The sequence below is a fragment of the Procambarus clarkii genome, chromosome 44 (assembly GCF_040958095.1).
Source record: "Procambarus clarkii isolate CNS0578487 chromosome 44, FALCON_Pclarkii_2.0, whole genome shotgun sequence".
Lineage (NCBI taxonomy): Eukaryota > Metazoa > Arthropoda > Malacostraca > Decapoda > Cambaridae > Procambarus > Procambarus clarkii.
The window spans coordinates 21424772-21440906 of record NC_091193.1 but is presented as its reverse complement, the minus strand read 5'-3'; the positions used below and the strand labels follow the sequence as shown (position 1 = coordinate 21440906).

The 16135-nt window shown below is 48.7% G+C and overlaps 1 protein-coding gene across 1 annotated transcript in view; it reads left to right on the top strand.

Moving 5' to 3' along the window:
* LOC123745338 (uncharacterized) overlaps positions 1–13541 on the top strand; it is a 45927-nt gene extending 32386 nt beyond the window's left edge. The window contains 5 exon segments of the mRNA XM_069300500.1: positions 10185–11379; positions 11381–11613; positions 11672–12149; positions 12247–13476; positions 13479–13541. Of these exon segments, the coding sequence (XP_069156601.1) occupies positions 11164–11379; positions 11381–11613; positions 11672–12149; positions 12247–13476; positions 13479–13541 (2220 nt within the window). The 5' untranslated portion in view covers positions 10185–11163.
* The last annotated feature ends 2594 nt before the right edge of the window (positions 13542–16135 follow it).

Genomic DNA, 16135 nt, shown 5'->3' with positions numbered 1-16135 from the left:
ATCTGATCCGGAGCAGTGTGGTGGTACAGCAACAGGAATGTTGTTTTTTGGGTTACAATGAAAACAATCGACTCGTCAGTGTTTATCTTATCCTGTGTTGTATTATAATGCAATATATATACATCGTGGCCTCATGAAGATATGCTTGCAGGGTTGAGAGTCAGCTCCTAAGCCCTGCCTTTTGTATATTATGTTAATGTGATGACTACACTCACTTCATTATCACTTTTATATTTAAAGTTTTGTGTTAAGTTGACAACTTCATCTAATCTATTCCACTGATTTATGAGTCACGTGTTGTATTCTGTATCGCCTTTTGTTACTCAGTTGTCTCATCTGTGTCTCACCTCTGCTGTGCCTCACTTTGAACATAACTTCTCTGTTTACAGTGTCAATCCCAGAATTAATCTTGCATGTTGTTGTGTCTTACCTGCTCCTTCTTCCAGGGTGAAGAAGTCCAGCCAGAAGTCCTAAGAGGTCCAAGACAGAAGGTTGGACTTCTGTCCAACCTTCTGTGGGTTGGACAGAAGTCCAACCCACTCTGTCTTAATGCACTCAGTAAGAGTGACAGTGAATGTGTGCGTGTATAGTGAGGGAGGGAGTTAGTAAGGGAGCGAGTGAGAGAGGAGTACGAGAGATGGGCCGGATGCTGAGGGCAGGGACCCTGATTCACGAAGCAGTTACGCAAGCACTTACGAATCTGTGCTTCTTTTCTCAATCTTTGGCGGCTTTGTTTACAATTATTAAACCGTTAATGAACTCCGAAGCACCAGGAGGCTGTTTATAACAATAACAACAGTTGATTGGCAAGTTTTTATGCTTGTAAACTGTTTAACAAATGTAACCAAAGGCGTCAAAGATTGAAGAAAGATGCTTGCGAACTGCTTCGTGAATCTGGCCCCAGGTTCATAACCTCTCATCTCACATTCAGCTGTGCCAGTGGTGACGTAGTGGTTGACACACACCCTCCAAGTGGTGACGTAGTGGTTGACACACACCCTCCAAGTGGTGACGTAGTGGTTGACACACACCCTCCAAGTGGTGACGTAGTGGTTGACACCCTCCAAGTGGTGGCGTAGTGGTTGACACTACGTTGACAGCTGTATCCAGTGACCTCGTCCCCTCCTGTTATCACCCCCCACCTCTAGCAGCCATGCAAGTGAGACCACAACACCTCCCCCCCCTCCCCTCCCCCCCTCCCCCACACCCACAACATCCGCCACTGTGACCCTGTTCTTTCCCCGCCACGCCCCCCTCCACCCCCCCCCCCCCCGTCATCAACAGACGTGTTACTCTCGTCGGGTCGCTTTCTGTGGCGGGGGGGGGGGGCCTGGTCGAGGACCGGGCCGCGGGGACGATAAGCCCCGAAATCATCGCAGTGGTAATTGCAAGGTTAAGCAAGGAAGTTAGCCCACAGGTCGCCTTCTGTGGTTATCTTACCTTGCGATGATTTCGGGGCTTAGCGTCCCCACGGCCCGGTCCTCGATCAGCTCCACCCCCCTCCCAGGTCTTCGTCTGTGGCTGTGAGACACAGCTGAGACCCGGTGCTGGGGTCTGTGGGAAACATCCTTCACTATACACACAGAAATCACAATAGCCTGATGCATCAAGTGAACAAATCCACAAGGGCCGTGATGAAGGGGTCGAACCTACGTTCGTGATAGTCCCAGACGCTGCCTTACTCGACTGCGTCACGACATGGTCTATCCCGGACGTAGGTTCGAACCCTCATCACTGCCCCTTGTGGATTTGTTCATCCTTCACAAACATGTCTGAGTAGTTCCTCTTAGGGTATCGTGGAGCGCCCTGGGGTACCCTGGGTAACCTCACGGTACTGTGAGGTAACCTGAGGGTACTGTGGGGTAACCTCAGGATACTGTAGGGTAACCTCAAGGTACTGTAGGGTAACCTCATGGTACTGTGGGTAACCTCAGGGTACTGTGAGGTAACCTCAGGGTACTGTGAGGTAACCTCAGGGTACCCTGGGTAACCTGAGGGTACCCTGGGTAACCTGAGGATACCTTAGGGTAACCTGAGGGTACCTTAGGGTAACCTGAGGGTACCTTAGGGTAACCTGAGGGTACCCGCACGTAAGTGGATCGTCTTGACAACTTCCGGGGCTGGGAACAGGTGAGAAATCGTGTGGTGATTACGTCTTGAGGCTCCTGGCGCGGCCATTAGCCAGGAATGTCAGGTGAGGCAGGTCCGCCCTGCACCACGAGGAGGCACGACGGCACATAGCCTAGGAGGATGACTAGGAAGATCACGGCGAGGAGACCTGGGATATAGAGGAAGAGGAGGAGGAGGAGGAGGAGGAGAAGAAGAAGAAGAAGAAGGAGGAGGAGAAGAAGGAGGAGGAGGAGGAGGAGGAGGAGGAGATGGAGGAATAAGAGGAGATTGCAATTCCGGGAACCACTTCCGGTCGTGAAACAATGCTGTTCACTCTTGATTATATTTTATTTATTTCAAACTTTGAGGGGATTAAATGCTTCACAAGATAATTACGTAGGTGCCCCAATTCACATAGAACCACGCCCGCAGCTCCCCCCCCCCTCTTTCCCAGCACCACAGTCATACACACACACAGGGATGTATAGATATACAGAGATGTATGACAGAGCCCAGTAGGCTCAGGAATCTATACACAGTTGCTTAACAGTTGAGAGGCGGGATCAAATAGCCAGCGCTCAACCCTCGCAAGCACACCTAGGTGAACACAACCAGGGGAGTTAACATACAGGGAATGTGCACTAGGCCTCACGCGCCCCCCCCCCCCCTCACACACACACTCACCCTACAGCACTTGTGACGCGTCAGCGACGGACCTGAGAGAGAGAGAGCTGGGTCCTCTACTGTTAATGTGTTGATAACAGACGAGCGAGAGGAATTAAAACAGAGCAGGACTGGAGAACGACCAGGTGGATTTGATGATTGATGAAGATTAAGCCACCCAAAAGGTGGCACGGGCATGAATAGCCCGTAAGTGGTGGCCCTTTTGAGCCATTACCAGTATCAATAGCTGATACTGGAGATCTGTGGAGGTGGACAAACAGGAGATGAGGCCACAGTGAGGGCAGACGAGGTACGTCTGCTTGAGGTACGAGAGAGAGAGAATATGTGCTACTATTACCTCAGGGGAGCCAATGGAGGCACACAATAACGGAATAACATCAGCGGCGTATTCAACACTGCCAAACATAGCTGTGATGTTCCAGAACCTGTATATTGCTGCGTGTGACGAATCAGTACGTGAGTGTGTAGTTTCGGTGTGGACTCTACCCGGAAAAGTCCAAATATGTACTACAGGACTGGTCCCTGAACCAAGAGGACTGAGCTACAAAGACCGGCTGAGAGAACCAGACCTCACCACGCTATAGAAGAGTATAGGAAGAAGCCGAGGTTATTACAACATGCACAATGCCATCACAACAGCGTGACACATATATATATATATATATATATATATATATATATATATATATATATATATATATATATATATATATATATATATATATATATATGAGAGAAAATGAGGCCGTGTGATGGAGTCTGATTACCACATAAGACACTCTGATCCTGCGATGAATTCGTGGCTCAACGTCCCCGCGGCCCGGTCCTCGACCAGGCCTTCTCGTTGTTGAACTGGTCAATCAGTCTGTTGGACGCGGCTGCTCACAGCCCGACCTATTAATCACAGCCTGGTTGATCAGGTATCAGTGTCTCTTAAAGACATTGACAAAGTGAACAGCACTGACTCAAGAGCCTGGACTGGACGACAGGAAGAACAGGCAGCTCTTACGTGTAGGAGCAGAGAGCAAGTGGAATGACCCGAAAGGAGAAAGGGCAGTTTAAGGCTGACCCTACACTGTACTTTTGTCTTAAGAAAAGCTATGGTTACAAGGAAGAGAGTCAGGTGCCATGGCAATTGAGACGCCTGACCTGTCAAACTGTCAAGAGCTTGACAGGCCAGCTTGCCCTGTTAGCACATGCAGGCGAGTACACACACTCACGCTGACCGCTCAGTCTTAATTTCGCGCCTGAGAGTCCATAAAGTAGTGTGCCAAGACGGGACTTCCTGTCGCGTGTGTATGGTCACCTGGATGTGTGCTTGCTGCCTCCAGCGACAACTGCTAGGCGGATGTGTGTGCGCGCGTACGTGCTTGTTGCCTGCCTGTGTGTGTGCCTGGCTGCCTGTGTGTGTGCCTGGCTGCCTGTGTGTGTGCCTGGCTGCCTGTGTGTGTACCTGGCTGCCTGTGTGTGTGCCTGGCTGCCTGTATGTGTGCCTGGCTGCCTGTATGTGTGCCTGGCTGCCTGTGTGTGTACCTGGCTGCCTGTGTGTGTGCCTGGCTGCCTGTGTGCGCGTCTTGTTCCCCGTGTGAGCGTCTGGGTGCTCCACAAAAGCTAGATGATGCGGGGAGTGAGTGGGAGCCTGGCTGTGGTCAGTTATTATAGCCAGCACAAATGTTGGTCACCGCCCCAGGCACCGAGGGAGACGGTCACCTCCACACCACGCCCACCCACACACACACACACACACACACACACACACACACACACACACACACACACACACACACACACACACACACACACACACACACACACACACACACACACACGAAGGGAAGAGAGAACGCAGTACAGAACAACATACACAAGGCTTAATCAATGAAAATAATCCATATTCCCGTAGCCAAGTGGTCAGCCCAGTCGGGGTCTCACATGACGTGTCCCGGGGTCAATCCCAGCGGCAAGGACAAAAACGTTTGGGCCAACGTTTACTTTCACGTGCTGCCTATGTTCACCCAGCAGGGGCCAGGAACCCAGGAGTTTGGTAACTGCTGCGGTGAGGACCTGGCCCCGGGGACCTGGCCCAGTATGTCCCAGACCCCGGGACACAATGTTCCAGACTTGTATGGTACACAACACCTCCCCAACCTCTGCCTGCGACTTGAATCATGACCTAATATGTGCACGATATGTTGGCCAGAAATGTGCACGATAGCCATATATATATATATATATATATATATATATATATATATATATATATATATATATATATATATATATATATATATATATATTTTGTAAAGCTAGGTAATACTTAGACAGTTACTCACCCACCACAAACCATGTAAAGTATTAGAGAGTGTGTCAGGAGCCAGCTAGTGTGACGCCAGCCGGCTCCACCCCCCACGATGGACCGAGTCTGTCCTCCACCACTTACAAAATCATTTCAGAACTCGACGAATTTGAGACCATGAGCTGGTCTGAAGGGTCTACAGGCTGACCATTACACACAGAAATCACACTAAAGAGAAGCATCAAATGAACAAATCCACAAGGGCCGTGACGAGGATTCGAACCTGCGTCCGGGAGCATCCCACACACTGCCTTAATCGACTGAGCTACGACAGGGTCACAAACCCTGACCAGTCACAAACGGTAATGTCGTAGAGAGTCAATCTCTCTCTCTCTCTGTCTCTCTCTCTGTCTCTCTCTCTGTCTCTGTCTCTGTCTCTCTCTCTCTCTGTCTCTCTCTCTCTGTCTCTCTCTCTCTGTCTCTCTCTCTTGTCTCTCTCTCTCTGTCTCTCTCTCTCTGTCTCTCTCTCTCTGTCTCTCTCTCTCTGTCTCTCTCTCTCTGTCTCTCTCTCTCTCTGTCTCTCTCTCTCTCTCTGTCTCTCTCTCTCTCTGTCTCTCTCTCTGTCTCTGTCTCTGTCTCTGTCTCTGTCTCTCTCTCTCTCTGTCTCTGTCTCTCTCTGTCTCTCTCTCTCTGTCTCTCTCTCTCTGTCTCTCTCTCTCTTGTCTCTCTCTCTCTTGTCTCTCTCTCTCTGTCTCTCTCTCTCTGTCTCTCTCTCTCTGTCTCTCTCTGTCTCTCTCTCTCTCTGTCTCTCTCTCTCTCTGTCTCTCTCTCTCTCTGTCTCTCTCTCTCTCTCTCTCTCTGTCTCTCTCTCTCTCTGTCTGTCTCTCTCTCTCTCTCTCTCTCTCTCTCTCTCTCTCTCTCTCTCTCTCTCTCTCTCTCTCTCTCTCTCTCTCTCTCTCTCTCTCTCTCTCTCTCTCTGTCTCTCTCTCTCTCTCTCTCTGTCTCTCTCTCTCTCTCTCTGTCTCTCTCTCTCTCTCTCTGTCTCTCTCTCTCTCTCTCTCTCTCTCTCTCTCTCTCTCTCTCTCTCTCTCTCTCTCTCTCTCTCTCTCTCTCTCTCTCTCTCTCTCTCTCTCTCTCTCTCTCTCTCTCTCTCTCTCTCTCTCTCTCTCTCTCTCTCTCTCTCTCTCTCTCTCTCTCTCTCTCTCTCTCTCTCTCTCTCTCTCTCTCTCTCTCTCCTCCCTCCCCCCCCCCACTCGCAGGGTCCTGGCGTAAAGGGTCCAGGACTGACAGCCAGGAATAACGTGTGTGTGAAGCAACAACACGGAGCTGACACGGTAAAGGAAGAGCCCGAGTAGTAAAGTAGGACAAATACAGAGTACAAAAATACGGGGGAAATTGTCGAGGGAAGAGATGATGCCACCGGGGCAGGCTCCGGGTGAGTGCACGCAGGGGCGGTGTGTTCTTGAGTGCAGGGAGTGTGGGGAGTTAGTTCTTGAGTGCAGGGAGTGTGGGGAGTTAGTTCTTGAGTGCAGGGAGTGTGGGGAGTTAGTTCTTGAGTGCAGGGAGTTAGTTCTTGAGTGCAGGGAGTGTGGAGAGTTAGTTCTGGAGTGTGGGGAGACTTGGGAAGATTATAAAATTATAATTAGTTATCTCTCTACTCGATGTCAATTATAAATATGATACGAAAGTTGTCAGTAGGGAATAATTGCAGTAGACGAGGAACATCTACAAAGCCGGGGTCCAGGAGCTGTTACTCGACCCTACAGGTACAAATAGACGAGTACACAGTAGTCGAGACCCAGCATTACTACCCCCCCTCCCCCCCTCACAGTGTTGATGTGTAGAACAACGTCGGTAATGAGGTGGTGACGGTAAGAGATCAGCTGTGTACATTGTGTTGGTCTGAACTTGTTGCTGGAGCTTCGCGAGAGGTGGTTTGGGACGGGTCGCACAGAGTTCACTTCAGGGGTAATTGGGTCGTTATCTCTTTGTTGTGGTTTGGTGTGTGTGTGTATGTGTGCCTCTGTCTCTTTCTCTCTCCCTGTCTCTCTTTCTCTCTCTCCCTCTCTCCAAGTACTACTGAAATGCTTTACTGCATATCCCGTACATATACATAATGTATGTGTGTGTATGTATATATTAATGGTGGCGGTGAGGAGAAGCAACACCACGACCCGGGTCACGAGTCGTGTATGCATGAATGACTCTGGTGTAAACATCCGCTCCAGTGTCACTACAGTTCGCGCCAAATTGTGAACTTCCGGGAGACAACCTTACCGCATTTTGGCGCGAACACGCCATTCAGGGGTTTTCACCGGGACAAAGGGAAAGTTTGCAGTTATCCCAGGCATGTGGTTCACGCCGTTACCGTGACTAATGGGTGGGGTGTTAAGTGTCTCCTTGGGGAGTTGGGGGTTGTTAGGGAGTGATGTATTCCGTGGTTGTTACGGGGTTGTGAAGAGAGAGAGAGAAGTGTTTACTGATTTAGTTGTGGGGAGTGAGTCGCACGCTTGGGTGTAGCGCTCTCAAGGTTCAGTCGAGTATGTTTGTATTCCGTGTGTGTGTGTGTGTGTGTGTGTGTGTGTGTGTGTGTGTGTGTGTGTGTGTGTGTGTGTGTGTGCGCGCGCGCGCGTGTGTGTGTCTTGACCCCTGGGGTAACTAACCACAACATTACCAATACAAATGTTCACTTTCCCTGTGGTTATGTAGTTGCTTCAGGGAAGGGGGGGGGGGCACCCCAGGGGCCTTTGACCCCCCCTCCCCCCCCTTTGGCTACACTACACCCCTACCAAGCACTTTCTTTAGCTTAAATTAAAATTTTCCAATACTTAGAAGTTTCCAATTTTAAAATTCTCAGTATAACGATACTGTACAGTTATTGCTCTTGAGGACGTTATATAATATATATTTATGTCGTGCCTAATAGCCAGAACCGCACTACTTGGCCTAATATGGAAGTCTCCATGTGCCTAACACGCCGAATAATTTTCATTTTTTTTTAATATTTATTTCCAAACTGGTTCTTTTCAAACAATAATAATCTGTTTTATTATGAGCATGACTTACCGATTTAGTTATATTAGGTTAGGTTAAATAAAATAATTTTCTAGTTTTGACTCAAATAACATATAATTCCAATCATATATAATACAATGAAAACTTTATAATTTTACGAGAAAAAAAAATTGATACGAAGAAAATATTCGACCTGGCCAGAGCCCCCCCCCCACCACCCCCTTCTTCCCGACTTGCGAACATGTATGATAAAAGCGATGATAATATTAATATGAATAATAGCTGTTATTATAGTCTTTCTGTCACGTGTTTTAAGCTTGTTAGTAGCGATGTCGGCGGGCGGCGGGAAGCTCTACACTTGACTCTCGTGTCGCAAGTCCTCTTGTGGGAGTCGACATTTGACGGTAAGAGACACTTTCGCGCTTTAGATTATCCATGAGTCGTCACCGTATTTTCTTACGTTTCCGCATAACAGACTACGCCTGTAGTCCATCGAAAAAATATTTGTATAAATTCCATTTTCTAACCGATCTGGATGGGGATACTCTCAGATTTTTCGCCATGAAATTCCCGTTCTCCCTCACCGAACACATGGCATCTCGGCCTACCCGGTCACGTGATTAATTCGATTATGGATTCTATGTTATATTGTTTTCTACATCATCAAGTTACTTATTTCCTCTCTCTCTCTCTCTCTCTCTCTCTCTCTCTCTCTCTCTCTCTCTCTCTCTCTCTCTCTCTCTCTCTCTCTCTCTCTCTCTCTCTCTCTCTCTCTCCGTCCTCCGTTTCTCCTATGAAGTCTTCCACACACTTCCAACAACTTCACACCCACACGTGTTTTAAGTACCCCCCCCCCACTGCACCCTACCCCGGACCCACAATAACACCACAACCACCCCATAACACCACAACCACCCCATAACACCACAACCACCCCATAACACCACAACAACCCCATAACACCACAACCACCCCATAACACCACAACAACCCCATAACACCACAACCACCCCATAACACCACAACAACCCCATAACACCACAACAACCCCATAACACCACAACAACCCCATAACACCACAACAACCCCATAACACCACAACCACCCCATAACACCACAACAACCCCATAACACCACAACAACCCCATAACACCACAACCACCCCATAACACCACAACCACCCCATAACACCACAACAACCCCATAACACCACAACAACCCCATAACACCACAACCACCCCATAACACAACAACCACCCCATAACACCACAACAACCCCATAACACCACAACAACCCCATAACACAACAACCACCCCATAACACAACAACCACCCCATAACACCACAACAACCCCATAACACCACAACAACCCCATAACACCACAACCACCCCATAACACCACAACAACCCCATAACACCACAACCACCCCATAACACCACAACCACCCCATAACACCACAACAACCCCATAACACCACAACAACCCCATAACACCACAACCACCCCATAACACCACAACCACCCCATAACACCACAACAACCCCATAACACCACAACAACCCCATAACACCACAACCACCCCATAACACAACAACCACCCCATAACACCACAACAACCCCATAACACCACAACAACCCCATAACACCACAACCACCCCATAACACCACAACAACCCCATAACACCACAACCACCCCATAACACCACAACAACCCCATAACACCACAATTACCCCATAACACCACAACCACCCCATAACACCACAACAACCCCATAACACCACAACAACCCCATAACACCACAACCACCCCATAACACAACAACCACCCCATAACACCACAACAACCCCATAACACCACAACAACCCCATAACACCACAACCACCCCATAACACCACAACAACCTCATAACACCACAACCACCCCATAACACCACAACCACCCCATAACACCACAACATCGGCATCGTCGCCTTTGCAGTATTCACAAAAATGTAAAGTTCACATTGATGACGTCATTGATGTTTCCCTAAAATCGTGTAAGACTTTCACTCAGTTTTCTCCTTCTTCTCCCCCACACAGGCTGGCGTGAGGGCGCAGGACGCAGCAGCAGCAGGTCCGGCCAGCCTTCAGTGGCACCTCGTCCACTGCGTCGCCAACACCTCCACCTCGGCGGTCTTCAATAGCTGCGAGTCGAGATCTCGCGGCGTCTCCAGCTGGGGGTCGGTCAGCTAAGCCTTGCAGCTGCAGGTCTGGCCCTCTGACGGGGGTTTATTTTGAGTGTCCTGCACCGTCTACACTTGCAGGTCGGTCCTCACTGTTTGTGTTCTTCACAAGGCAACACCGCTCACAGCTTCAGGTCACCACAAATCTACACCACCACCACCTGTGGTCTTTGGATCAAGCGAGATTCTCAGGCTCAGGCTTCCTTCAGTACATTAATCGACTAGAAAGTTTCATCTGTTAATTTGTTTCTGCCGAGACCAGCCAGGAAGCGAAGCAGGCCGGGTCACTCACAACAGAAGCGCCAAGATGGGTCAAAGTGGCACTCCAGAATGCGACGAGCTGACCAGAGTAAATAATCCGTCCTCGCCGAAGAAGGTGGAGGTGGTGATGGGGCGATGCTTTCCCCTGACCGACCTGGGTCACCAGCCGGGCACCACCATCCCCGTGGTGAGGGGCGTCGTGTACAAGGAAGGGCGAGGCGCTCCTGGCACCAAGACGAAGAAAAGTTTCATTACGATTGAAAGCCGCTCGAGAGACAAGCATGTAGAGAAGCAGAGGGGCGCCGACGAGGCGGTTTCCTCCGGCTACTCGTCCCAGTCATCCGTTGCGTCGTCGAGGTGCTCGGACGTGCAGCAAAACGGTTTAAGTTATTCGTGTAGAGGAACACCAGGTCCGCTCCTCGGTTCTTCTTGGGGCAGTGACGATAAGCCAAGCAATAAACAAGAGGCTGAGGAAAAGAAAATGGTCAACAAAGATCTTTCAGAAAGTAAAGCCCAAACAGCGGCCGATTTTGAGGCGGACTCAATCAGCAGCTGTACAGGAGCCAGATGATGTGATGGGCAATGACGTCTACGCTCCTCGTCCTGAAGGTGAAGAAAAAGTTGTGCAAGAAGCATCTACTAAGGAGCAACTAAGTGGTCGAGATGCCTGGAATATTGTACAGAGAAAGAAAGCTCTCCTGCGAGAGGAGTTCTTCAGGGTGCCGTACGAGGAATGCAACAGAGAGGCAGCAAGAAGTCTTGGTGGACGTCTGAACAAGTCTGAACCAAGGACTCCACACGGTCGGGAAAGAGAGGAAGAAGAGGAACTCACTCTCCTACAAACGTAGAGTTCATTTTGACCTGGACGACATGGACGGAGACGAAGAGAAGACCACAAAGAGTAAAACCAAGGTGCATCACTCTAGAGGAGAGTGTGTGTCCGGCTATGGCATCACGTCCTGTGGTCAGGCGTCGAGGCAAGTGGCAGCCTCCAAAGAAAGTTTTGGTGTCAATATATTCCATTGACGACGGAGTGAAAAAAGTCAGACATTGTGATAATTCAAACCAAGCCACGTGTACCAGCACAGGAGAGGCCCCGGCACCTCGCGGACATTCAGAAAAAGAAGATCGAGAATGGAAGAACAGAAGCCAGACTCGTCTAAAGACTGCACGACCCACCGACCTGGACAGCCTACAACGACAGACTACAGTAGGCTCACCGCTTTATGAAAATAGAAATGATTTGGACCTATTGAAAATGAAAAAACACAAAACTGTGTCGCCTGAGACGTCAAGTCCGGTAACAAATGGAAGCTGTCGGTATAAATCTGTTGTCAGTGAAGACAATAACTTCAAGACGAATGTATCGGGAAAGCCAGTTGGAGCCTCCTTCTCTAGTGGCAGTCCGTCCACCCCACAACTCTCCGTGCGCCCTCGTTCCTCATCTGTTGCTAGCGCGCGCCTCACGAAACACACGTCCGAGCCGTCCACGCTCCCAGTCCAGTCGGTACCAGCCGCGCCTAAGTCAGGTTCTGAGGCCATCTCGCGCCAGGCTCAACTCGTACGCTCTCAGTCATATCAAGGTCATCTCCAGGAGGCACCGTCTCCCTCGCCACAAGCACAGTCCTCTGTGGCCAAACCTCGCCCAGGATACTTAGGAGCTCTCAAATATACAAACCCCCACGCAAACACACACACAAGCACCCAAACAGGTACAAGCGCTCACACACACTCCCTCACCCACACACTCTCCCTCGCCCACACACACTCCCTCACCCACACACACTCCCTCACCCACTCAGAGATCGACTATTGTACGGACACCAGTTCCCATTCCTCGAAGACGCTTATCAAAGCAAACGTCGCCGTCCACCTCACAACCCTCCACCCCTCACACCTCACAAACCTCGGCGCTCACCTCGGAACTCTCCACACCTCACAGTTCAAAATGCTCCGCCTATCACATCTCACATCCTCTTAAAAACTCTCCCTCTGAAAACCTCACACATTCTTCACAATCTTCCAGTCCTTTCTTACGAAACCCCAAGCACATCTCTACACACCCCTCTGCCTTTCACGATTCACAACCTCCTCACACCTCACAACCACAGGCCAGTCACGCCTCAAGACCGGCCTACCAGCTCCCGTCTCCTATCACCACACATGACCCCACACTCGTCACCATACAAGGTTCCAATGGCATCACCTCTCATCCCCCAGAAAATGGCGCCTCGCGACGCTCCACCCAGCCCAATCCACAACCTTCTAACTGGTCTACTCACATCCTCCCACATGGATCACCTAACTCCACTCCACATCCGTCCACACGTCACACCCACATTACCACCCCACAACCCTCTACCCACATCACCTGCACCGACCTCACACATCACCGATCGATACAGCCTAAGCAAAGCACTTTACAAAAAGCTAACTACATCACTTTACAGACCCCAGAAAATCGCTTTAATCTAAGCTCAACAGATACTCAAAACTCTGTAAACCAAATCTCATCTCATCTGCAAGAAAACAGGAAACCTCAACTCAAAAGCGTGTTGGATTCAAATAACGCAGTCTACCCACTAAACGTTAACAAAGAAAACCAACGAGCAAAACCAAACAGGAAGAAAACGGATTACAATGAGCGGGGTAACACTGTAAATATTTTGATGACGATGGGGGAGAGTTACGCCAAACATAACATCGTCTTAAACAGTCGAGTGATATCAACATTGCCCACAGTTACGGTCAAGAAGATCTTGATGCCTACGGCCTCTTCGCCCGTAAGATGTTCCCCCTCACCAACGCCGTCTTGTGCCTCTTCGAGTTGTTCCTTCGGGTCGTCAGGCAGCTCCTCAGGGTGCTACTCCGGGTCGCCCACGCCCACACCACACCCACGCCCACACCCTCGCCCACCAGGATACGGGCGTCGGCAGTCCCAACAGATTTATAAAGGTAAGAAACTTGTATATTTACATTATATATGTGTAATAGAACAATGAATGAATGTTCTACCTAATAGGCCAAATTGCCTCACAAGCCTAATTTTCCTGGAATACAGTATTATATATTTTAAATTATTTTTTCTTGCGTTATGATAAAACTTTACATTATACATGATTTTAATTTTTAATTTGAGTCAAAACTTGATTGAAAGCTTGATCAAGCCTAACCTGACGTAACGTAACTAAGCCAGTAATTCACGTTCATAATATATTAATAATGTTAGGAAAGAACCAATTTGGAAAGAAATATTTGAAAATAACGAAAGTAGGAAAAACAGATGAGGATTATAAGGTTCTTCAATATGAATTAAACTGTAGAGCTGGTCCGAGGAGTGGCTGCTAGAGTTCCAAACCAGCAAGTGCAAGGTGATGAAAATGGGATCAGGAGACCGAAAGACCCATACTCAATGAAGGGAAACTACCTCCTTATAACGACTAGAGAAAAAGACCTGGGAATGGACATAATATACCTACTCCAGAGGCTCGTATAAAGTAGAATAACGTCAGCCGCATACTCTACTCTGGCAAAAGTCAGAACATCCTTCAGAAACTTGAATAAGGAGGTTTTTAGACCACTGTATACCGCCAATGTGAGGCGCCAGTCTTAGAGTACCCCGACCCATAATGGAACCCACGTCTTAAAAAAAAGGCAGCTTGGAGGGTCAGAAATTTGCAACGAGACTCGTCCCGGAATTGAAGGGATGAGGTATGAAGAGAGACTGAAGGAATTAGACATGACGACGCTAGACGGTAGAGAAGGACATGATACAGATGTATAAAGTTTACTTAAGAGGACTGACAAGTGGGTGGAAAAAAAGAAAAAATATGTACAATGAATAACAATAGAACAAGGGGGCACAGACGGAAGCTTGAGACTCAGATGTGTCGTAGAGATGTTAGGAAGTTTTCTTTTAGCGTGCGGGCAGTTAGTAAGTCGAATGACCTAAAGGAGCAGGAGGAAGAGGCTAACTCATTTCATAACTTTAAAAGCAAGCTATGAGCGGGAAATAGGTCAGGAGTCACCACATTAGTCAACCGGTGGCTATAGAAAAGCGGGGTCCAAAAGCTAGACTTTGATTCTGCAAACACAAATAGGTGAGTACACGCACATAGCACCAATAGTAAATACACTAGACGGAGATACCCGGCAGTTCCCGGGTCTCTGCCCATTTGTCTCTCCCTCCCATTCTCCCTTACTTTCACACTCCCATTCTTTCTCCTTCCATTCTCTCCCATTGTTCTTCCCTCCCCCCCTTTCCCGTTCTCCCCCCATCCCTACATCAGTCTCCTTACAATCTCATTCTCCCTCTCCCCTTCTCTCCTTCCAAGCCCTCCAATTCTCTGTCCCAATGGGCAACATTTGCTCAAGTAATGGTAAGTCAATATCAATCATGGTCAATTAATGTTATCAACAAAGCCTCACAGGCGTGGGGGTCCAGGGTTCGAGACCCACACAGCCCAGCTGGTGACTGTAATGTTATCAACGTTTCTAACATTGATTCACCGGCGATAACAGCCGAGAAATAAGTAGTCAAAGCACGCGTCTGTGGACAAAATCCACATTTGAAGCTTTATAAGACTCGTTGGTTGTCGCAGTAGGAGTCAATCCTACTTAAAGAGGGGCATGGAGTCGCTCCCCCCCCCCCTCCCCCAGCCACCCAGTGGCACTCGCCATACAGAAACACATCACCATGCAACGTTTAATGAGGCATATATATATAATATAATATGTGTGTGTGTTTGTGTGTATGCGAAGTAGCTTGAATGATCCCCAAGCCAATATACAACCGAACCCCCCCCCCCCCCTCCCCGAAATAGCGCATCAACACGTTATACGTAGTGACACACAATACACATGTGACACATGCTGATATACAGGATAGGTGATACATACTGACACATGACACCAGGAGACATGGCAGGATGTGCACAATAGCCCCACCGACAGCCACAGGTGCAATAGGAACGCCAAGAGAGAACTCTGTCAACATTAAGGGCCCCGAGACTGTTCCTAGTCGTTTCCTTTTCAAACTGGACGTCAGTTTGGGTAAATTTGGGTAAAATGGTGAAAAATCTTTGTTTTCCCTTATGGTAAATTTTTGTTTTTATAAAATTACTCTTTTTATCAAGTACTCATCAAACGTTGCATGATGATGTCTTTGTGTATGGCGGGTGCCCGTGGGTGGCTGGGGGGGGGGGGCGACCCCATACCCCTACTTAAATAGGATTGAATATGCAGTTCAACCACCCCTCTCGTGTTTGATTTATGTCATCTTGTTAAAGACTCTAGCAAGTTTGTCAAGCAAACTTGACTAAAGTTTTACGTTTAGTTTCCTTTACTAAAACCCTTGCTGCTGGTGTCTTGAGACGAAACATATCTGTTTTAAATGTTCCAATGGCCTGCTTGGGATCAGCCTCTGTAGCACCTTGCGGGGGATACTTGGTAGTGGTGCGGGGCTGTGGACTACAGGGTTGTCCTGCACCCTCCTTGTGGAATGGTACCACCTTACTCGTGTTCCAGTTGTCAGCAAGTTCTCTCGTT